We start from the raw sequence: 25,240 nt of genomic DNA, 5'->3' as shown, positions 1-25,240 counted from the left end.
ACAGTTTAGAACATAATTCTATGCTATCTTCTGGGCCAAGTGGAATCTCACTAGAACCTGAACTGTCAAACTTCTAAGTGGGATGAGCTGAAGTTGCCTACAGAATTGAAATTTTGAAAGATGGGAAAAGAAAAACTACAATTCTAAACACTGAAAGCTTACTTTGGAAAACACACAGCTTCCTTCTAGTCCAGGTCTTTTTCTGGATTTTTGCATTCAAAGTTGATGTTTGCATATATTTGCTTATATTTGCATGTAATGTTTCATAGTCCGAAAAGATATCCCCTGCTCATCAAACTCAGAGTAACCAGCAACCAGGGTTTTTGTGGATTTGAACTGTAGAAAGGGAGCCCCCATACTCAGATATTCAGAAATCTGGTTGATTCTATTTCTCAGACTCAGGTACATCTAAAGACAGAGGATGGGCCAGGAGCAAATGGTGAGTGTCCACAGGGGGTGCCGTCACACCCAGACCAGGCTTGTGGTCTTACAGTTCCTTCTCGGAATCATGTTGTTCCTCCTCTCATTTGTCTGTTTGGTTCTTCACACTGTAGATGTCTGTACCCACATGTAAGTACTAGATGACGGGTAGAAAAGATGACTCTTGGTCCTTTTTTTATCAGATGTTCACTTGACCTTAAAGTGAGTAGAAACATTAATGGCCGTATTAAAAATGGTTGAATATGGCCGGCATGAACTCTTATATGAGCCAACTTTTACAAAAAATCGAAATCCCTGGTTATTTAACTTAGGCATTTAATTTAGTATCAGTTCTCTCTGAAATATCAAATCCATGGCTCACAGATTACTTGAGGGAGTTTTGCAAAAACGGAACTGAATTTAGATAAGATTGTCATTCAGCCACAACATATTCAGGCCCCTCATTATATGGCAGAAGGTTTAAAAACAAACTTCCTGACAGAGGTTTCACAGTCTGCTTAGAAGAAAGAAGGAACTTTAAATACCTTCAGGGTTAATAATTTTTCCACATTAAATTAATTGTTTTTCCATTATCCTCCCAGCCCCCTGGAATTTAGAGCATCAGAGATTTTTACTTTCTTAACAATGTGAGTAAATACTAACTGGCTGCTTTAAATCCCAGCCATTTGGGTAGAAGACATCATTCCTCTGGACATAAATAACATAGTAAAGCAGGATGAAAACGCAAGATGAGCAGACATTATTAGAAAGACCACTTCAAACAGCAAGAACCAGTCTTCTCTCCACGATTATCTATTCCTAACTGCAGGGACCAGAGAAGGCAATCTTATTTCAGGCGTTTGACGTGCATTTCAGTCCAGGTTCGGGCATTATTCCGGGCCAGCTCACAGCACTGTCCTCGTTCACTGAACGCTCACCCAGGGCCTCGACAGTTCAGTGCCGTGCTGTCCCATACAGGCAGGCAGACACCGTCCTGCTCCCATGCCGCTGACGGCTGAGCGGAATGTCTCCTTGGCTGCCCTCTTAGTTAAAAGTTCAGGGTCACCCCGATGCACAGGGACTGAACATAGTATCTTACTTTACTTCTTTGACGCCTTGAAATCCCTGACGTAAAAAGTTCCCTCTTGAATTCCCAGGTATCATCTTCAGGCTTCTCTGATTTTAGTTACTTTTCTTTCTTTTCCTTTGTAAAGTTGCTGTTATGGTCACGTTAGCCTCGCTGACTATTGTAAAGGCTCTTCTCTCTTCTGTGAATTCAACTGTCGTGGGTTCCATACACTCCTAACCTCTAAGTCACCCCCAGCGCTGACTCTCCTGAGCTCCAAACTCCATTTTAGCTGTTCCTGAATATTTCTGTGTCCTTCCTCTCCGGTACCTCAAAGTCAGCATAGCCCAACTGAAACTGAACTCACCCTGTATTTCCCAAAGTACTGCGTCCTCCTGTCGTAACATACCTTAGTAGCATTACCACCTCTCAAGCCAGAGATCTTGGGGTCATCTTTGATCCCTCCCTTTCTCACAGTGAGGCTTCTCCCCCAAGCCTGCCGTTTAGTTCTAAGTACCTGAATTGTAAAATCTCTTTTTTGTCTGCTCAGTTCTCTATGTCTTTGTTGTCCTTGTCCCAGTCTCGGGTTAATGTCGCCTTGCTCCTGGCCTGCTGCACCCGGCGTTTCTCTGATGCACCCCCATTGCCCCGTGGTGTGGAAGCAAGGGGGTGCTGAATTACAGCAGGAGTCTAAGAACTCAATCCACAGCAGAATGCCTGGCCCGTAAGCAGTTTTGCCTTCTCCTACCAGTTATGTTTCTGAAATAATTATATAATAATTTCATTCTATTTTTGAAAATTCTCCATTACCTTATGTCTTACACACTAATACGTATTGCATGCGCATGCACACATATTCACACACATCTTTTTTTAACTAAAACAGGATTATATAAAACAAAATATTATAGAAGCCATGTTTTAACAGATATTCTGCTAGGATTCCTGAAATATCTCAGTACAGTGCTCCTTGGGCCCCGCCCCACACCCGCATCAGCCCACCTCTGCGGACCGTCTGCACACCATGCACTGTAATGTCTCCAGCACGCACCAAGGGGTATCTCCCCATTCTGACTCAGGCTTTTCCTGACGCCCCAGAAGCTCACTTTGCTTAAAGTTCAGCACATCCCGGAAGCAAACTTTAGCGCCTGGAGATGGGAGCTGACGGACGGAGCAGGTAAATGTCCCAGCCCCTGTCCTGCATTAGGACAGCTGGCAGGCACTCTTGCATGGTTCCTGATAAGGTTCTCAGCAGGACCGAGCAGCTGCCCAGACAACTGCTCCGCTGTCATCCTTTATGGGTTTTTCCTCCTTATCTCATGGCTCCCCTGTCTTTAGACCATCTCCCAAATAAACCTCCTGCACCCAAGTCTTTGTGTCATGCCCTGCTTTTAGAGGAACACCAAATGGGACGCCAACAGTTACCATTATAATTAAATTGTGATGAGTGAGCGGGATCAGTACCAAATGGTGTAAGAGTGTATAACCAAGGAAAGGCTTGTGGGAAAGGATATTTACGTTGAGAACTAATAGATAATCGTGAGTTGGCCAAGGGAATGGGGGAGTTCCTGAACATCTTTCCTATCAATAAATATATATCTTTATCATTATTAATGGGCATAGTCTTCCACTGTATGTGTGCATATTTTTAGCACCCTTCCCAATGATGGAAAATATCATTCTTTTTGTTGGTTGTTCAGTCAGTGAAAAATCTCATTGTTGTCTAATTTGCATTTCTTTGATCATTATTAAGGTTGAATATTTTGTCCATATATTTCTTAGCTATTATTCATTCATCTCTGAAGAATTGCGTGTTGATGACCTTAGTTTACTTTTCTGTGGGAGCTTATTTATGTTTTTTTCAAGGTACAGTCAAATCTACCAATCTTTTTCATTATAGTTCCTATCCTTTTAGCCATACTTTGAAAAAATTTCTCTACACTAAGACTGACTTTCCTTACTAATTTGAGATTTCAACTTTATCATATTCTGAATTCTTACTAATACTTCCATCTACTTCTGGACTTTCTAGTCTGTTTTATTACTCCATCTGAATACTTACACTACCACAATGTTTTAAAATATGTTTTCGTCTAAGAGGACAAGCCACTCAATATATAATATACATATGTAACATACATACATAGAAATATATGTCATTGTAACTTTCTGTAATTATATGATTACAGACTTATAGAAAAGTTGCAAGAATGTTATAAGGAACTTTCCTATACCCTTTACCCAGAATTACTTATTATCTACATTTTCTCTATTTGCATTGTTATTCATATTATCCTTATCTGTTTCTTGTCTTCCCTTTCCTTTTCCCTGTGTACATACACCACACACACACACACACACACACACAATTTTTTTTCTTTTTGAGAGGGCATCTCTCATATTTATTGATCAAATGGTTGTTAACAACAATAAAGTTCTGTATAGGAGGGTCAATGCTCAATGCACAATCATTAATCCATCTCAAGCCTAATTCTCATAAGTCTCCAATCTTCTGAAGCATAACAAACAAGTTCTTACATGGTGAACGAATTCTTACATAGTGAATAAGTTCTTACATGGTGAACAGTACAAGGGCATTCATCACAGAAACTTTCGGTTTTGATCACGCATTATGAACTATGAACAATCAGGTCAAATATGAATATTCATTTGATTTTTATACTTGATTTATATGTGGATCCCACATTTCTCCCTTTATTATTATTATTATTTTTATTTTTAATAAAATGCTGAAGTGGTAGGTAGATGCAAGATAAAGGTAGAAAACATAGTTTAGTGTTGTAAGAGAGCAATTGTAGATGATCATGTGTGTGCCTGTAGACTATGTGCTAATCCGAGCTAGACAAGGGCAATAAAACATCCACGGATGCAGAAGATTTCTCTCAAAACAGGGGGCATGAGGTTCTAAGCCTCACCTCTGTTGATCCCCAATTTCTCACCTGATGGCCCCCCCTGTGACTGTGCCTGTCTTAGGTTGTTCCTACCTTGAGGAATCTTACCCGTCTCTGGCTAACCAGTCATCTTCCAGGGGCATACAGGGAAATGTAAAGTTGGTAAGTGAGAGAGAAGCCATATTGTTTGAAAAGGTTAGCTTTTTATTTCTTTGCAGATTTATGCCCTGTGGCTTCTATGCCCAGCACTGGTCTCGAGGTATCTTTACCACCTGGAGGAATTAAGATGCTCGGTAAATTCGATATGAGGCACGAATTCTATTTAAGGGTTGTAATTAGGAAGGAAGAAGAAAAGCTATAGAGGTAGCATATGGAAGAAAACATGGGAGGATTGATTCTTTCTTTGACATATCTTCTTTTAGAGTACCTTAAGCATGTATAGGTTTAAACTACTAACTAACTTGTGCACACATATTAACATAATAGGAATACGGTGACATAACCTAAGCAAATCTATAATTACCAGCCATCTCCAGTGAAGCCAAGAAAACCAGTTAGGCACCCTAGGCATTTGTGAGAATTTGTCAATGATATGATGGATATTGTCCAACTGTACTTGAACAGTCTGAGAGAAATCAGACAAATTAAAGCAGCCCATTTCTGGGATCTGTTCACATCCCATATGTTCATTTAACCGTAGATAGTTTATAGTCGTAAGATTTTGGAGCACTACAACTGGCACCCCTCCCAACTCCTGGTTGAGTTCCAACAGTACAGATCCACTCAAATTCGTTGTCTCACTGTATGCACATGCCAGCCTAGAAATGATCCCTCCTCATTCCAGTGGCAAGTCCAGGAAATGGTGGGATGGACGCAGCCACAACTGCAGCATCGTCCGGATCCCTGTGAAGGCTTTCTGATGATCATCCCCCGGCACGAGTCCTCCAGAGAGTGCTGATGCTGGAAGCTCCTCCTCATATCGTATCTTAGTTCATTTTCTGGGTAGCCAAGCTAGTCCTTGATCTTCTGCATAAAAACAAACAAACCCATTGCCCACAGTTTGACATTCCCTCTATACCACTGTGTAGAACTCATTGGAGGTCAGCACACAGGAACTGCTTTTTTTTAAAATTTTCATTAAGAGAAAGGAATATTATCAGAAAAGAGTACCTCCATAGCCGATCATCTGACACCCTTTAAGTGATCAAAATTAAGAATATTTAAAGCATGCGTTAATCTTTGATTTTCCAGTAGTTTTATACTATCAAGGAGTAATCCCCCTTTTCTTTCTTTCTTTTCTTTCCCTTTTTTTAAAATCTTTAGTCTACACTTACATGAAGGATACTATGTTTACTATGCTCTCCCCTATACCAAGTCCCCCCTAAAAACCACATTACAGTCACTGTCCATCAGCATAGCAAAATGTTGTAGAATCACTCCTTGTCCTCTCTGTGTTGTACAGCCCTCCCTCCTCTTTCTCCCTCCCCCCGCTATGCATGCTAATCTTAATACCCCCTTTCTTCTTCCCCCCCTTATCCCTCCCTGCCCACCCATCCTCCCCAGTTCCTTTCCCTTTGGTACCTGTTAGTCCATTTCTGGATTGTGTAATTCTGCTGATGTTTTCTTCCTTCAATTTTTCCTTTGTTCTTATACTCCTCAGATGAGTGAAATCATTTGGTATTTCTCTTTCTCCACTTGGCTTATTTCACTGAGCATAATACTCTCCAGCTCCATCCATGTTGCTGCAAATGGTACGATTTTCCCTCTTCTTATGAATGAGTAGTATTCCATTGTGTATATGTACCACATCTTCTTTATCCATTCACCTACTGATGGAAATTTAGGTTGCTTCCAATTCTTGGCTATCGTAAATAGAGCTTGGATAAACATAGGGGTGCATCTGTCTTTCTCAAACTTGATTGCTGCGTTCTTAGGGTAAATTCCTAGGAGTGGAATTCCTGGGTCAAATGGTAGGTCTGTCCTGAGCATTTTGATGAACCTCCATACTGCTTTCCACAATGGTTGAACTAATTTACATTCCCACCAGCAGTGTAGGAGGGTTCCCCTTTCTCCACAGCCTCGCCAACATTTGTTGTTGTTTGTCTTTTGGATGGCAGCCATCCTTACTGGTGTGAGGTGATACCTCATTGTAGTTTTAATTTGCATTTCTCTGATAATTAGCAATGAGGAGCATCTGTTCATGTGTCTGTTGGCCATCTGTATTTCTATTTTAGAGAACTGTCTGTTCATGTCCTCTGCCCATTTCTTAATCGGGTTATTTGTTTTTTGTTTGTTGAGGTGTGTGAGCTCTTTATATATTCTGGACGTCAAGCCTTTATCAGATCTGTCATTTTCAAATATATTGTCCCATACTGTAGGGTTCCTTTTTTGTTCTATTGATGGTATCTTCTGCTGTACAGAAGCTTTTCAGCTTAATGTAGTCCCACTTGCTCATTTTTGCTGTTGTTTTCCTTGCCCAGGGAGATATGTTCAAGAAGAGGTCACTCATGTTTATCTAAGAGGTTTTTGCCTATGTTTTTTTCCAAGAGTTTAATGGTTTCATGACTTACATTCAGGTCTTTGATCCATTTTGAGTTTACCTTTGTATATGGGGTTAGACAATGGTCCAGTTTCATTCTCCTACATGTAGCTGTCCAGTTTTGCCAACACCATCTGTTGAAGAGACTGTCATTTTGCCATTGTATGTCCATGGCTCCTTTATCAAATATTAATTGACCATATATGTTTGGGTTAATTTCTGGAGTCTCTAATCTGTTCCACTGGTCTGTGGCTCTGTTCTTGTGCCAGTACCAAATTGTCTTGATTACTATGGCTTTGTAGTAGAGCTTGAAGTTGGGGAGTGAGATCCCCCCTACTTTATTCTTCTTTTTCAGGGTTGCTTTGGCTATTCGGGGTCTTTGGTGTTTCCACATGAATTTTTGAATTATTTGTTCCAATTCATTGAAGAATGTTGCTGGTAATTTGAGAGGGATTGCATCAAATCTGTATATTGCTTTGGGCAGGATGGCCATTTTGACGATATTAATTCTTCCTAGCCATGAGCATGGGATGAGTTTCCATTTGTTAGTGTCCCCTTTAATTTTTCTTAAGAGTGACTTGTAGTTTTCAGAGTATAAGTCTTTCACTTCTTTGGTTACGTTCATTCCTAGGTATTTTATTCATTTTGATGCAATGGTGAATGGAATTGTTTTCCTGATTTCTCTTTCTATTGATTCATTGTTAGTGTATAGGAAAGCTACAGATTTCTGTGTGTTAATTTTGTATCCTGCAACTTTGCTGTATTCCGATATCAGTTCTAGTAGTTTTGGAGTGGAGTCTTTAGGGTTTTTTTATGTACAGTATCATATCATCTGCAAATGGTGACAGTTTAACTTCTTCTTTACCAATCTGGATTCCTTGTATTTCTTTGTTTTGTCTGATTGCCGTGGCTAGGACCTCCAGTACTATGTTAAATAACAGTGGGGAGAGTGGGCATCCCTGTCTTGTTCCCGATCTCAGAGGAAATGCTTTCAGCTTCTCGCTGTTCAGTATAATATTGGCTGTGGGTTTATCATATATGGCCTTTATTATGTTGAGGTATTTGCCCTCTATTCCCATTTTGCTGAGAGTTTTTAGCATGAATGGATGTTGAATTTTGTCAAATGCTTCTTCTGCATCTATGGAGATGATCATGTGGTTTTTGACTTTCTTTTTGTTGATGTGGTGGATGATGTTGATGGATTTTCAAATGTTGTACCATCCTTGCATCCCTGGGATGAATCCCACTTGGTCATGGTGTATGATCCTTTTGATATACTGTTGAATTCTGTTTGCTAATATTTTATTGAGTATTTTTGCATGTACATTCATCAGGGATATTGGTCTGTAATTTCTTTTTTGGTGGGGTCTTTGCCTGGTTTTGGTATTAGGGTGATGTTGGCTTCATAGAATGAGTTTGGGAGTATTCCCTCCTCTTCTATTTTTTGGAACACTTTAAGGAGGATAGGTATTATATCTTCTCTGTGTGTCTGATAAAATTCCAAGGTATATCCATCCGGCCCCAGGGTTTTGTTCTTGGGTAGTTTTTTGATTACCTTTTCAATTTCTTTGCTCATAATTGGTTTCTTTAACTTTTGTGTTTCTTCCTTGGTCAGTCTTGGGAGGTTGTATTTTACTAGGAAGTTGTCCATTTCTTCTAGGTTTTCCAGCTTGTTGGCATATATGTTTTCATGGTAGTTTTTAATAGTTCTTTGTATTTCTGTGGAGTCTGTCATGATTATTCTGTTCTCATTTCTGATGCTGATGATTTGTGTTGATTCTCTTTTTCTCTGAATCAGTTTGGCTAGAGGCTTATCTATTTTGTTTATTTTCTCAAAGAATCAGCTCTTCGTTTCATTGAGTTTTGCCTTTGTTTTATTCTTCTCAATTATGTGTATTTCTTTTCTGATCTTTATTATGTCCCTCCTTCTGCTGACTTTAGGCCTCATTTGTTCTTCTTTTTCCAGTTTCAATAATTGTGATGTTAGAGTATTCATTTCGGATTGTTCTTCCTTCTTTAAGTGTGCCTGGATCGCTATATACTTTCCTCTTAAGACTGCTTTCGCTGCGTCCCACAGAAGTTGGGGCTTTGTGTTGTTGTCATTTGTTTCTCTATATTCCTTGATCTCTATTTTGATTTGTTCAGTGATCCATTGATTATTTAGAAGCATGTTGTTAAACCTCCATGTGTTTGTGAGCCTTTTTGTTTTCTTTGTAGAATTTATTTCTAGTTTTATGCCTTTGTGTTCTGAAAAATTGATTGGTAGAATTTCAATATTTTGGAATTTACTGAGGTTCTTTTTGTGAGCTAGTATGTGGTCTACTCTGGAGAATGTTCCATGTGCACTTGAGAAGAATGTATATCCTGTTGCTTTTGGATGTAGAGTTCTATAGATGTCTATTAGGTCCATTTGTTCCAGTGTGTTGTTCAGTACCTGTGTGTCCTTACTTATTTTCTGCCTGGTGGATCTATCCTTTGGGGTGAGTGGTGTGTTGAAGTCTCCTAAAATGAATGCATTGCAGTCTATTTCCATCTTCAGTTCTGTTAGTATTTGTTTCACAAATGCTCTTACTCCTGTATTGGGTGCATATATATTTAGAATGGTTATATCCTCTTATTGGTCTGAGCCCTTTATCATTATGTAGTGTCCTTCTTTATCTCTTCTTACTTTCTTTGTTTGGAAGTCTATTTTGTCTGATATTAGTACTGCAACCCCTGCTTTCTTCTCACTGTTGTTTGTCTGAAATTTGTTTTTCCATCCCTTGCCTTTTAGTCTGTGCATGTCTTTGAGTTTGAGGTGACTTTCTTTTAAGCAGCATATAGATAGGTCTTGCTTTTTTATCCATTCTATTACTGTGTGTTTTGATTGGTGCATTAAGTCCATTTACATTTAGGGTAACTATTGAGAGATATGTACTTATTGCCATTGCAGGGTTTAGATTCGTGGTTAGCAAATGTTCAAGGTTAGCTTCTTTAGTATCTTACTGCCTAACTTAGCTCACTTATTGAGCTGTTATATACACTGTCTGGAGATTCTTTTCTTCTCTCCCTTCTTATTCCTCCTCCTCCATTCTTCATATGTTGTGTGTTTTGTTCTGTGCTCTTTTTAGGAGTGCTCCCATCTAGAGCAATCCCTGTAAGATGCCCTGTAGAGGTGGTTTGTGGGAAACAAATTCCCTCAGCTTTTGCTTGTCTGGGAATTGTTTAATCCCACCATCATATTTAAATGATAGTCGTGCTGGATACAGTATCCTTGGTTCAAGGCCCTTCTGTTTCATTGCATTAAATATATAATGCCATTCTCTTCTGGCCTGTAGGGTTTCTGTCGAGAAGTCTGATGTTAGCCTGATGGGTTTTCCTTTATAGGTGACCTTTTTCTCTCTAGCTGCCTTTAAAACTCTTTCCTTGTCCTTGATCCTTGCCATTTTAATTATCATGTGTCTTGATTTTGTCCTCTTTGGATCCTTTCTGTTGCGGGTTCTCTGTATTTCCGTGGTCTGTTCGATCATTTCCTCCCCCAGTTTGGGGAAGTTTTCAGCAATTATTTCTTCAAAGAGATTTTCTATCCCTTTTCCTCTTTCTTCATCTTCTGGTACCCCTATAATACAAATATTATTACTTTTGGAATTGGTCACATAGTTCTCTTAGTGTTGTTTCGTTCCTGGAGATCCTTTTATCTCTCTCCATGTCAGCTTCTACACGTTCCTGTTCTCTGGTTTCTGTTCCTTCAATGGCCTCTTGCATCTTATCCATTCTGCTTATAAATATTTCCAGGGTTTGTTTCACTTCTGTGATCTCCTTCCTGACATCTGTGATCTCCCTCTGGACTTCATCCCATTGCTCTTGCATTTTACTCTGCATCTCTCAGCATGTTCATGATTTTTATTTTGAATTCTTTTTCAGGAAGACTGGTTAGGTCTGTCTCCTTCTCAGGTGTTGTCTCTGTGATCTTTGTCTGCCTGTAGTTTTGTCTTTTCATGGTGATAGAGATAGTTTGCAGAGCTGGTACGAGTGACAGCTGGAAGAGCTTTCCTTCTTGTTGATTTGTGGCCTTCCTCTCCTGGGAGAATAACAACCTATAGTGGCTTATGCTTGGTAGCTGTGCACAGACAGGGCCTCTGCTACCTGCCTGTTTGCTTTGGAGTTTATCTCAGCTGTTGCTGTGGGCGTGGCCTGTCTGGGGCTGCTCCTCCAAAATGGTGGAGCCCCGTTGGAGGGGGAATGGCCGGGAGGCTATTTATCTCCGTAAAAGGCCTCTCTGCTCCCTGTTGCCCAGGCATTTAGAGTGCCCAGAGATCCCCAGATTCCCTGTGCCTCTGGGCTAGATGTCCTGTCCTTCCCCTTTAAGACTTCCAAAAAGCACTCTCCAAACCAAAACAACAACAGCAACAACGAAAGAGGGAAAAAAAAGGAAAAAACACGCGATTTTCTTTGTCGTCATGCGCCGGTCTCAGGCACCCGCTCACCGGTCTTGCCGCCCTGTTTCCCTAGTATTGGGTTCCCTGTCCCTTTAAGGCTTCCAGAAAGCACTCGCCTAAAAAAAGGGGAAAAACATGCGATTTTCGTTGTCCTCAGGCACCGGTCTCAGGCACCTGCTCACCAGTCTTGCTGCCCTGTTTCCCTAGTATTGGGGTCCCTGTCCCTTTAAGACTTCCAAAAAGCACTCACCAACAAAAAAAAAAACTGCTCCTGTTTCTTTGTTCTCTGGCATCAGCCTCAGGCACCCACTCACTGGTCCTGCCGCCCTGTTTCCCTAGTATCCAGGACTCCACTCATGCACTGTGTCTGCTCTCTGTCCTGAATCCTGGGGCTGGGTGTTCAGCCTTCCTGGGCTCCCTCTCCCTCCCTGCTGACTCCTCTCCACCCGCCAGGGGCTGGGGGGAGGGGTGCTTGGGTCCCGCCGGGCTGGGGCTTGTATCTTACCCCCTTCGCGAGGCGCTGGGTTCTCGCAGGTGTGGATGTGGTCTGGATGTTGTCGTGTGTCCTCTGGTCTCTATTTTAGGAAGAGTTGTCTTTGTTATATTTTCATGGATATATGTGGTTTTGGGAGGAGATTTCCGCTGCTCTACTCATGCCGCCATCCTGGCTCCGCCTCTGAGACTTATCTTTCGAGAAAATGTTTTATTATGAAAATTTTCAAACACGAAAGGAGAAAGAATAGTGCCATATACAGTGTATTGCCATCAGATTTGACAGTTATCAAGATTTAGTCATGTTTGCTTGACTTACACCTTTTTTGTCTCTTTTAAAGTATTTTGAATGAAATATAGGCACCACTCCATATAATCAGCATGTATTGTAGAAAACAGTGACTTTTTCTTAGCAGCAACGCTATTATAATACCTTAAAAAACTGACCATTGTTCTTTGATATCACCTATTATGCAGTCCATATTCAAGTTGCTTTGATTGCCATTTCTGAAAATGTCTTAAAGCTGGCTCACCCAAATCAAGATTCAAACAAGATCCATATGTTGCATTTGGTGGTTCAATCTCCAAAGTCTTCCTTAATCATCCATGCATTTTTATCTCTTCCACTGTCTGGCAGAAATTAGTGCAGTTTTCTTATAAAATGAACCTAATTCTGGAGTATTTCTTTTGCTTCCTTAGGATGACATTTAACTTGTTTGTATCCCCATTGTTTCTTGCAACTGAGCATTAGCTCTGCTGCTTCGATAACTTGCTGAACATGGACATAAGGCACATTCCAATTCTCTCTCTGCCACGCTGTCAGAGTCATTTGTGTCCTAGTGGTAGGAGACCGAGAACCACTCTGTGGTTCTCAGGAATACATAGCCAATAGCTCTCAGAGTTGGGGGTTTGGTATAGGAACTCTGACCAATATCTTCTCACAGGTTGGGAATTTTGAGAAAGCATATGCAGTCAGTGTTCTAAAAAAATCTTCTTAAAAACTGTAATCATTATAATGTCTCACCAAAAGTATATCCTGTATGTTATCTTATTAGGGTTGACATGAGAGGATCGCAGGCCCATCTGCATAAGCTGTGGTTCCTTTCTGCTCCAGTAGGCCCCATCCAGTTCCCATCTTCATTCTTTTTCTAGGTAGGGGCTGTCATCTTTAATTTGCATTGTCCCTCAAATAGCCCCATTTTATCCCATCCTACACAACAATATCAGCTCGACACTCTTTCCTGCCAGCTTGCAATTATCCTCCAAGTAAAGTCCAAACTCAGTGGCTTGCCATTCAAGACCTTAATTCTAATAACAATTAGAAACCTACATTTTTATAGGACTTGAGTTTAAGTTTTTCATATGTATACTTGATTATTTCATTTACACAAAGACTGTTTTGTGGAATCAGATGGGTTCAGCTCAACAAATATTAAGTAAGACAATTGTCTAATTATGCCAGGCACTATGCTAAAAGCTGGGAATAAAGACAAGATGTATTCCTGTTCTTGAGACCTTCCCAGTTCCTTGGTGAAGACAAAGTTTGAACCTATGTGTTGATAGAGATGCGTAGTGGGAGGGAGAGACAAGGAGGGGGCAGGGAGAGACTTCACAGATGCCTGTATGCAGCTGCCATGCTGGGCCCCTGCCTGGGCCCCTTTCTCACCTGTACCAATCAGAATCCTACCTGTCCTTTAAGAAGTGGGTCAGATGCCATCGAGTCCACAAAATATGACTAATCAATGGCCCAAAGCAGAGAGGATGCCTCTGTCCTTCACTAGGCCTAGTCCAGGGTTTTGTGATGGGCAGGCTGTCAGTACCTAATTTTTCTTTTTTTTAATGTTAGCATGAGTCTTGAGTTTACAGCTAGGAAAAAAGACAGGCTTTCTCATGTGTCCACCTTCTTCCTGTGTCATCTTCTCAGGAAGCAACATGAGAGAAGAAGTGGAGTCCTAACTGGAAGGGTCAGAATTATTTGCAAACCTTCTATGGGGAGGATAGACGATAGGATCTCACTAATTCATATTAATTCAAGGGAAGGCAAATGTTACTTATTAAATGTTGAATTGTGAAACTCTTAAAGAAGTGATGCTTTCATGCTTTTTTAGTGTATATTAGAGCTAGAAAGGACAAGCTGGCCTACCCTCTTTAAGAATAACAGGTAAGGAAACCGAAGCCCAGTTGGTAAAGTTTCTCCCCCATGGGGCACATAGAGCCAGACTAGAACTCAGACCTTTGACTCCCCATTTTCTGTTTTGCCTCCAGAGGATTTACTTGTTTGGAGTTACTGAGGCATACCAGTTTTTCTATAGGCAATGGAATTTTAAACATTTCATTCACTGGATGGATTGGTCCCCTTTGCTTTCCTGTTTATTCACATCAGAGATGTCAGAGTGTGGTCCCCAGGCCAGCCACATTGTCCTAACCTGGTAGCTGGTTGGTTGGAAATGCAAATTATCAAGCCCTACTCCGGGCCCACCCAGCTTTTCAAGGGCATCTAATGTGCAGATTCTCAGCGCCACTAATCACTCTGTAGTCAGCAATTCGTCTTCATAGTTCACATAAAAAAACACACACAAACTAATTTATCACAAATTTTGAATTAATGGATTTCAAATGAATGAGGTGTTGCAGCATAAAATGATTCAGAAGAGGAAGAAAATGGAAAGGGGCAGAAAATGAGAGGAGGGGCAAAGGACAGTCAGCAAGGGACATGTGAATAGGAGCAGGCTGCCAGTTCTGCGGAGGAGAAGGAAGTTGAGATTCAGGATTATCCGGCCTCTGGCAGGTCATTCAATCTCCTTTTGGTGAGAAAGGACCTTGAGATCTTCCTTTGCTCAAGACCCCATCTTCCTTTGCTCAAGATCTTGGCATGCATTCCCTCAGGCTGTGGTGAGGGGACCTACTTTGAAAATGGGGGGAACGTCCATGTAATTGCATCTTAGCCGATGACCAACATTTATAAAGGAAATCACTGAAGGGTTACTGTCATTTCTCTAAGGTAAAATATTGAAAGGCAAAGAAGAGAGTAAAGAAAACAGGGCAGTGGCTTGATGCTTACTTTCCCGTTACTGAACTCCTTCAGTCCTTCTAAGGTAATCAGGCTTTGAGACACCAGACAAAACCGGTTTTGAGAGGCCACAGATGGAGGGAAACACAGCGAACTTTGTCTGCAAGTTCACTCACTCCTTGGTGGAATAACAACCAGTTCAAGTTCATATCATCGCTATGTCTAGGGAAGATTAGTCTCCAGACCCTTTTAAGGTGTGTCAGTAAATAGAATTCATATTTTTAGTGGGTTCTTGGTTTTTGACTCTTTTTTTGTACTCCTAGCCTTTCTCAAAGCCCCTCAAATGACTAAAAGATGCATTCAAGTTCAAAGGAAGAGAACCTGGCAGGAGGCACCTTATATTAGTCTTTCTAGAAAATAACCATCTATACAAATCTATAGGAAGCCTCATTTTCCAAATCATATTTGTATTTAATTTTGTCATCCCCTAACATCTCAAAACTAGCTTATGCCAGGGTAAAACCTGTGGGTAAAGGGGCTCATTTTATTCAGTCTTCATCATAAGCGACTGGTTTGTTTTAAACGGCAGGGTCGTATGGGAAGCTTGCAAGATAGGTTATCAAATAGACATCGGTTAAGGTCCTGTTCTTGGACAAGTCAGCTAGCTTCTCTGGACCTACATGATCTTACCTGTAAAAGGGACATTGCTTAGCTTCTACGATGTTTTGAGAATTAAAGATACTAATTATCCTGGAGGTGTCTTGTGGAACCGGAAACTTGAAGACATACAATTTGAAACCTGTCAGATTAAGAGACTAATTAGTATAAGAGAAAGGAGGAATGTATTAGTCAAAAATGGGAGGAATATTTCACATCATCAGAATTTTATGGAAATTTATTAAACTGAGCTTAACATGTTGAATACCTTTTTCTTCCAAGACAAAAAGTTTCTGAGTATTTTTTACCAGATACTCTCTTCTTGACCTACTTTGGAAATGTATAAAATTATTTAGGGTCCACATCACTAATCATCAGGTAAATGCAAATTAAAACCACAATGAGGTGTCACCTCTCACCAGTTAGGAGGGCCAGCATCAAAAGACTAAGAACACCAAATTTTGGCAAGGATGTGGAGAAAGGGGAACCCTCCTACACTGCTGGTGGGAATGTAAGCTAGTTCAACCATTGTGGAAAGCAGTATGGAGGTTCCTCAAAAAACTAAAAATAGAAATACCATTTGACCCAGGAATCCCACTCCTTGGAATTTACTCAAAGAACACAACTTCTCAGACCCAAAAAGACAGATGCACCCCTATGTTTATTGCAGCACTATTTACAGTAGCCAAGATATGGAAGCAACCTAAGTGTCCATCAGTAGATGAATGGATAAAGATGTGGTACATATACACAATGGAATATTACTCAGCCATATGAAAGAAACAAATCCTACCATTTGTAACAATGTGGATGGAACTGGAGGATATTATGCTCAGTGAAATAAGCCAGGCGCAGAAAGACAAGTACCAAATGATTTCCCTCATTTGTGCAGTATAACAACAAAGCAAAACTGAAGGAACAAAATAGCAGCAGACTCACAGACTCCAAGAAGGGACTAGTGGTTACCAAAGAGGAGGGGTGTGAGAGGGCGGGTCGGGAGGAAGGGAGAAGGGGATTGTGGGGAATTATTTTAGTACACATGGTGTGGGGGGTCACGGGAAAACAGTGTAGCACAGAGAAGGCAAACAATGAATCTGTGGCATCTTACTACCCTGATGGACAGTGATGGCATTGGTGTATGGGTGGGAACTTGATAATATGGGTAAATGGAGTAACCACATTGTTTTTTTATGTGAAACCTTCATAAGAGTGTATATCAATAATACCTTAATGAAAAATTTTAAAAAGATATTTAAGAATCATCCATCTCTTTAAGCAATGTTTCTTTTGCTGCTCAAATGAACTGTTTCTTCTTATCCCAACATTGTTCATTTCCTAATACTACTCTGTGGAAGAAAATAATTCTTCTTATCAAAGTTGGAGGCTCTCTTTCTTTTTATCCTAATTTATTTTGCTTGACTTTCAGGGTTTCATTTTGAGTATTTGCAGTACCTTTTGAAATGCCATTTCTAAAGCGCCCTCATAAATGCATTAGTGGCCTATTTATTATTGTTCTATGTTCAGGGTGACATGTTCTCACAGTAGCTGCATCATCCTTGGTTTGTTATGTTCTATGGAATGTTCCTATAATGCCAGCAAACAAAGTAAGTCTTACGGGAAAAGATGGACTGTGGGGGAAAAGCATTTTCATAATGTATGTTCCCAGCTCTCAGTCACTAACGGGGTTTGCCCTCAGAACCTACAAAATGAATGAGGCCCTGAGAACTGGCAAAAGAATAACATGTCCATCTGTGAACAGAGAAGCATAATAAATTTACTCTTGTGTTGAATGATAAGGTTACATTGATCTCTAGAAAGTAAAGTAGTTTAAATGGACCTTTATTTCTAAGAGTCCTAACTTCAAACAGTTACCACATGTAATCTCAGGGGTACTTCATCTAAAAGGAAACCACTTTTTCTTTCAAATGCTCAGAGTCTGATTTCAGTAATGGGAACATCAGAAAAAAAAATAGGAATTGAGTGTTTTGAGAAACGGGGTCTGTGCTTTTGTGTCTTTATAAGCCGGTGAAAAACAGGCAAAGAATTTTCTGAGTCATGTATTTTGTGAGGGGAGGTGGAGGAGCTGTGTGTCTGATGGGCATTTGGGTGCATGCCCTTTACAGGCCAGGTAGATTCGCATTTCCACCAGCACTGACAGCTACGGCAGGTGCAAGGGATGGATGGGAATGCAGATCCTGCTCAAGCCAAGTGTGTCTGGCTTTTCTCAGAACCAGGAAGGCATGCAGCTTTCAGTCCTCTCCACAGCACCTGAGCGCCTTTGGGCAGGTAAAGAAGAGCAGGTTCCTCTAGCCACTCACTCTGTTTAACCTTCCCTTTTTCTTTTAGAACCTATTGTAATCCAACATTGTGTGTGTGTGTGTGTGTGTGTGTGTGGTGTACACACACAAAATTACTGATTATGTGACTCTGCCTGGGTAAACTGTAAGCTCTTTGAGGGCTGGAACTGTCTGTTCTGTTCACTGCTATCTTCCCAGTGCCTAGAACAGTGACTGAAACATGAACACTGATTAAATAAATACTGGCTGAAATGAGTAAGTGAACAGATGAATGATAGCCTATAAGAAGCAATGGTATAAACCCTCTAAAAATCCAGCTGAGAAAACCACCTGCCTTCCTGTGACCACATGGCCACCTGCAGCCTCCGTGGCGCTTCCCAAGACATGAGGAGACTCAGCCTAGAATTTCCTTTCTTTTCGGTCCCACGATCACAGAGCTGAACTATGAGCTGTGGGGGTGTTTGCACTGGTGTTGCAGTTTGGAGGTAGGTCATTCCTGGAAATGTTGGTAACTTTCGGAAATTGTACTAACGACCTCAGCCAGCCAAGAGCAGCCAGCCTGAAAATTAAAGTATTAGGCATTGAAATTGGGGGAAAAAGTAGCCACATTCAAAAGATCATTGCTTGCCTTCAGAAATCGATCTAATCAGGGGGTAATGAATTGGCTGCAAAAGCCTGTAACAGACTTCATGCAGATTAAGGACTGGCCTCTGTTTGGTTTAAGAAATAGAGACCCAGGAAAAGAGGGCAGAGCCCTCCAGAGGCCCCTATAGAACTGACCAGAAACAGAATTTGGAATAAACATAATAAAATAACACCCACAAAATCCACTTAAGACAAAGAAGCCAATGGAGAAAAATGAGAACATGTCTAATTGAAGATTAAAATGTACATGGGAAGATACAAAGAGAAAGCCAAAATCAAAAAGACTTGATGATTAGAGTCCTAATTACCATGTGAAAGTGATTCCCTTTGTCCGCCCGACACTCTCCACCCGCCCCAGAGTGTCAGTTTAAGTGACTTTCTAGGGACATTGAGCTGTGGAATGGAAACACAACGGTGGAGGAGAAGAGAAGACAGGATACAGGCAGATGGAGCTGAGGCTTAAAAATGTTATCACATGCAAGAAATTTTAATCCAACGAATTAAATTGTTCCTTCAACATGAATTGAGGTGGGGAAGACAAGAAAGGAAAAACAATGACCTGTCAGGACCCTTTTGTCCTTGGGATCCATGTGTTCAGAGGTCAGACCACAAGGAGCATGAGGTGGGGAGAACAGGGCCCAGACCTGGCCAGGAGGAAGAGGAAATGTTGGCCTGGACCCCCAGGGGGCGGGTGGACTTGTTTGCCGGGCTGGGTAGAGAGCTGGGGAGTAATGGAGAGATGTAGATTCACTGTAACTTCCTGTTTTTCGGAGCTGGATGATGGGGCCTGAGCATGGCTCTTCCTGAACTGGTGGCTTGTTTGTCTGTTTCAATAAAAAATAACTGTCAGTTAAAAATCAGACCTAAGAAGAAACAGATTTAAGTCCTGAGTGCTAAATTCCTAGGGACCGTGTTGATCCTTTTATACACCAAAATCTTTTTTTAGTTTGACCCTTTTGAAATAGAAACCTTTTGGAAATTTATATCATTCTGTTCCCCGCCTTCTCAAATCCAGAACTAAATATCAAAGTTATTTCAAGCTTTCCATGGGATTCAGGGTCATCGTCATAAACAGTAAAATGGTGACAGCGTGCTGGAAGGAGGTATCCATCTCCAAGTGTGTGAGGATGTCAGATTCTGTGGCCCTGTCCTAAATGGCTTCAGGAAACTGCATTTTTAAATTCTGGTGGCTTTTTAGAGTAATGCTATTTTTTCCCCCTTCTTTTTGTGGTTGGTGTTTCTATCCATAGATGTTGTACCTTTCCCTTGTGATTTTCTGCATTCAGACTATTGTGAACTTGGAAACTAGAAAACCAATCTTCATTATGGGTAGATTAAGAACATCAAGCCCTGAAGGAGAAGCAGCAACTTTTTTCCAATTGGTAATGTTCTGATGTTCAGACTGGTGTGGACTCTGACTCAATTTTGATTACAAGGGGATATATGTTTCCTGGTTCTTAACTGTATATATTATCACTAAATAACCAAGTTACTGAAAGGTGCCATGTCCTATGTTTACTTTTGAAAACTATTATGGCAAAAGAATAGTTTGAATTAGTTGTGAATTGTTATGTATTAGTCATGATAGTGTTTTGGGACAATATGGAGAGATCCTCCATGCACGCTTGGTGAGATCTCAGCCCAGGAGAGGGTTCTTGACTCTGATTGACAAAGAATTCACAAGCAGTTCAAGCAGGGACAAGCAAAGGATAGTTCAGTAAAGGAAAGTACACACTCAAGGAGGGTGGGCGGGCATGCTTCAGATGTGTGCAGCACGGTAGGGTTCGGGTTGGGTGGAGTTTAAGCAGGGATGGAATATTCACTGGCTTAGGTGGGGTTCTCTGGGAATAGGGATGGGATTTCTGGGAAAGTAGGGTGATGCCCTCTTCTTGTCTTCAGATTATATTCCTCAGAACTATCGTGGTACCAAAGGTGTGATCTTAATATGCCAATGAGCATATAATGTACTTTGAGGTGAAGTGAGGGTCAACTTCTCCATGTTGGAGCTCATCAGTTTGGCAAGTAGTGTGTCTATATCCCCCCTTTCTACATCCCTGAGAACAGTTTAGATGGAATGTTTAGAATATAAACATGCATTTAACCAAATGTAAACACCAGCCGAAGTCCCCAGCTCCTTCCCCACTCATGTCTCGCTATCCACCTACTCTAAGACTAGAATGAAGAGGGGTCACAAAAACTTGGGAGTGGATTTAGTTCAAGGGCACTTAGCCCATGAAACCCAACTTCATCTCCATCGGCCTAGCTGGTCTGCTTGAAACCAGAATGATGAGCACCATCCCCCTGAATCTCTTTCAGCCCTGGTCCAGGGCTCTGCTGGGCTGGGATAGTTCCAGCCCACTAAAGCCATGCATGGGACATCTGACTTTGGGGTGCAGGTGAGTAATACTTTTTATGATAGCAGTGAATCAGCATTTTTTCCTTTCAAATAGAAGGTTTGTGTGAGAACATTCTGGCATCTGGGCTTCAGCTATCTGGTTCACAATGCACCTTTGCAAGGGGCCTGCCTGGAGTCACTCTTAGGAAAATTCTCTCACTATAGTTATGACATTTAGGCCCCAGAGTCTTGTAATTATAGATCTGATTTTGTAATTATGTGCTTCATCAACCCGGTTGTCACTGTCTTCTAGAAATGGATAAAATTATGTGGAAAACTAAAGATAATAAAAGGCTGTCCTACACTCAGACTCTTGGTTTATATCCCAGTCTCCAGTCCGATGGCACGATGCCCTTGATACATTAGGAAGGTACTTCGTGGAGATCTGTAAGTTGGACTTGAGAGACTTCTCAGGAGAAAGTAGGAGGTAAAGCAGAGGAAGGGCCAGGACTTGATTCACATCACCTGAATTTGAATATGCCCCTTCAGAATCCATTGCACCTTTTAGTAAGCTGCTTGAAGTGCTGTTTAACTGATGACTTCGTTGCAAATTCAGCACCGTATTCCTTTAAAGACCCTACTGGCCTTCTCATAGCACTCGCTTCCTAGGGACCACTTCAAGACGTACAAAAATAAAGTAAGGTGAGTTTAGTTAGTTATTTAAGGAGATTGATTATTATCTGTGTGAAGAACTCGGTATTAGATCTGGGAGGCTTCAGTCTTCTTGGGGACCTTGTAGAAGAATATGTATACTTCCATTACAGGGCCAACCCTAGGCAAAACTGCGTGGCCAGTTGATCATTGCTTCACTTATCAACTATCTACCTAGCCTTTCTTAGGTGATGTAGGGTGTACAGTGTCAAGGAGCGTGAGCTAAATGCCTCATCTTGTAATAAAAACTCATCTGTGAAGACTGACTGGGAGGACGTATGCTTTAGGGACATGGACATGAGACCGGAAGTGGTTCTGAGAGGACAGGAGGATTAGGTGAGCAGAGAAGAATGGGAAGGAGCATCAGGAGAGAGAAAGAAATGCTCACGGGCCAGCCAGGGCAGTGACATGACTCAGGCATAGCGTCGAGGGAAACCATTGAAGGCTGTCAAAACCAGGCCATGTGTTTGAGGCTTAATGATGATAATTGAGAGCCACTGAAAATTCTGAGCAGAAAAATGTTATAATTAAAGCTTTGCTGAATATTACTTTGGTGTTGTAAAATGAATGAAATAAAGTCAGCAGAGGGATGGTATAGTATAGTCAAGCCATAAGTTTCCAGGGGCCTAGAGTAGGAAGGAGCTGATGAGAATGGAGAGGAAATGAAAAAATACACAGCATATTTTATTTGTATAACTTGAGAGCCTGCATTCTTTTTTTAATTAGTGTTTTTTTAGGTACATAAAATGCACACATTTTAGTGTGTAGCTTGAGGAATTTTGACATGTGTATACATTTATATAACCATCACCCAGATAAGATATCAAACATTTTCCCCCTTCACCGGTTTCATCCCATCCCCAGCAACCACCAGTCTGTTCTCTGTGTTGATGAGACTATTTCACTTTTGTTTGTTTGTTCATTGGTTTTGTTTTTTAGATTCCAAAAATAAGGGAAATCATATGGCATTTGTCTTTCTCTGCCTGGCTTGTTTCACTTAGTGTAATACTTCTTTCTAGATCCACCCTGTTGCAATTAGCAAAATTTCATTCTTTTATGGCTGAGTAATATACCATTGTATGTATGTACCACATCTTCACCCATTCATTTATCAGTTGACACTCAGGTTGCTAACATATATTAGAGGCCATATTTTTAAAGTTAACTGATAGTTGAGATATGAAAAGATCCTGCAGATGTAAGGAACTCCTTAACTGGCAGTGTAAGTGAAGTGGAGAGGAAGGGCCATTAGAAATCATAGAAAAAATGAGGGAGAATCTACAGCCTAACATGAGGGCATGTTTGTAATTCAATAAAATATAATGTTTGCATGGCTTCCTCAGAATTAGGCTTGGGATGGAAAGAAGGCAAGGGAAACCCTGAATTTATTTGTTATTTTGAAGAGTGTCCAGCTTATTTCTTTTGCTGTCTGTGACACACCACCATGCTCTTGATATCCGAACCTGTGTCCACACTGGAAATCCACTTTCTTCTGTACCGTTTCCTTACTCTATGTGTCTAGTCACCCCCAAACTGCATACTTCTCCTTTTCCAAGTCTCCCTTCCCATTATCCTGGCCTCAGCATCACTAGTGCTTAATCCTTCCTGTCACATTTCTTTGGTTGGATGTGGAGAGCTGACCATCTGACAAATACTTAGGTAAGAGTGGGGACAGTGCATGCCAGAGTTTAACATATCCAAGTAGAGTAAAAAGTAGAGAGACATGAAATTTTCATTAATCAATAAAATTTTTTTTCCTGTAACTATCTGGAAAGAGGCCCCTCACCAGGGACTCTAATAGCTGTCTCTGTTCAAGATCTAAGCCAAGTAGGAAATCCGCATGTTTTACAAATGATGAGGAGGCATGTCCTGACCCGACTAAAGTGGGGTGAGCGTGAAGAGTCCAACCCACACCTTGAATGGCATAGACAGGGCACTGCCTGAGCTTTTTATCTCTCAAGGCAGGACGGGGATCCCATCTCTTACAGTAGCAAGAGTCAGTTGGACTTTCTGAAACGTGACCCTTGGAAACTTCTGGAAGGGATGACCTGTGAGTTTTTTCCATAAATAAAAGGAAGCACAGAAGGCAGAGAGCTTCTGGCCATTAGGAAAAACTAGGACAAGAAATCCCTTTTCCCGTATCCATCTCTTTAGTCCATTTCCCTGGAACATAAAAACGAAGCCAGAAAACATTGTAAATGTTGTAGGATTTATCAGCTGTGTTATATACATGCAACATAATCTATCTAAAGCAATGTGTTAACCAGAAGTATTTGGGGATTATATACATGACATAATGTAATCTTAATGTAATAAAAATAATAAAATTCTGATCCCTTAATGTAATAAAAATAATAAAATTCTGAAGCATTAGGCCAGGTTATGATACTAGGTATAGTATACTTAGTATGGTTCCTAGCCTCATACTAGGGTTTAGCACAGCCAAACTGAATACTTATGATGATGTTTCCAGACCCTAAGAACATCCATTATTTTTTTTCAGTGTCTCCAATTGGCAACGGTTTTATCAAGCCTCCAGTTCCACCTGTATCTGGCACACAAAGGGAGAAAGGCCCCCCAACCATGTTACCCATCAGTGTGGACCCAGAGAGCAAACCAGGAGAATATGTTCTCAAGAGTTTATTTGTCAACTTCACCACCCAGGCTGAGCGCAAGATTCGCATCATCATGGCAGAACCCCTGGTGAGTAAGTGCCCTGAAACCGGTTCCTTTGGGAATTCATCTCTACACTGAATATAACAGATGCTACAGCTTTAAGACAGGACAGATTGCTTTTCCCTTTTCTCTTAATTTCCGAAGGTTTATTTTTTTTGATACCATAAATAATTTTTAAAGATTATAAGAAAAAGGATTGAGGGTTGAGGACTTGAAAATAATCCTTAGCAAATAAAATTCAGTAACACGCTTCACTACTGCATTTAGGACCAACAAGCATAATTTAAAAAGAAGTATGAATCTTAGAAAAAGTGTGTTCAGCATCTCTACTATATATGTATACTTCAGTCAAAATCTTTTGTCCTATGTTTAAAGTAAATGACAAGAAATAAAAAATAAAAATTATCATTCTCCAAGAGTCTGCCTGGAACTCCCAGTTTGAGAACATGTGGCGCAGGGATGTTGTCCCAGGAAGGTTTCGGTGAGCCATTCAGAAACATCACTTTGTTTTCTGAAAAGAGGACAGAAGATTCTTGACTCACCTTTAGGTCCCTTATTAGACAGATAATGTGGGTGGAAGTCAGTATCTCTTTGCAGATACTACAAAATAAGGCAGGTGTTTGAGCCTCATGTTCATTGCTGTAACAAGGACTCTGAAGATGGTGCTGAATCTCAAAAGGACAGGCAGGCAGGCAGGAAGTCCAATTGGTAGATCAGATTACTTTTTTCTGACCGTGGCAGGCCACGCATAATAAGAGAAAAGGAAAGGACTTCAGAGTGACTGAGCTTTTTCTATGAAGCTTGGCTTTGTCCCTCCTGTGAGGATACTGGGGCAAGACAAGGCAGTCTCAGGTTTGCTTTAATGGCATCATAGCTTAAAATAATTAAATGTGAATATTATTGAGCCACAACACAAGCCTCTGAAAATACCTAACAGATGATGCTCAACATCACTTATTAAAAAATGACACAATTCGAGGTTTGGGAATCAAAATGAAAAAATATTCGTTAAGTGTGTGATTACCTGAAAACTACAAATGTGAAATTTTGAAGTTTTTATTA

General features: G+C 40.8%; 1 protein-coding gene across 1 annotated transcript in view; it reads left to right on the top strand.

The window, feature by feature from the left end:
* Positions 1-25,240, top strand: part of LOC140848869 (protein furry homolog) — a 249,912-nt gene that overhangs the window by 73,865 nt on the left and 150,807 nt on the right. The window contains 1 exon segment of the mRNA XM_073233639.1: positions 24,006-24,205. Coding sequence (XP_073089740.1) covers positions 24,086-24,205 — 120 coding nt within the window. The 5' untranslated portion in view covers positions 24,006-24,085.

Source organism: Manis javanica, chromosome 1 (assembly GCF_040802235.1).
Source record: "Manis javanica isolate MJ-LG chromosome 1, MJ_LKY, whole genome shotgun sequence".
NCBI lineage: Eukaryota > Metazoa > Chordata > Mammalia > Pholidota > Manidae > Manis > Manis javanica.
Note: the sequence above shows the minus strand (reverse complement) of the source record. Positions and strands in the feature narration are given on the sequence as shown.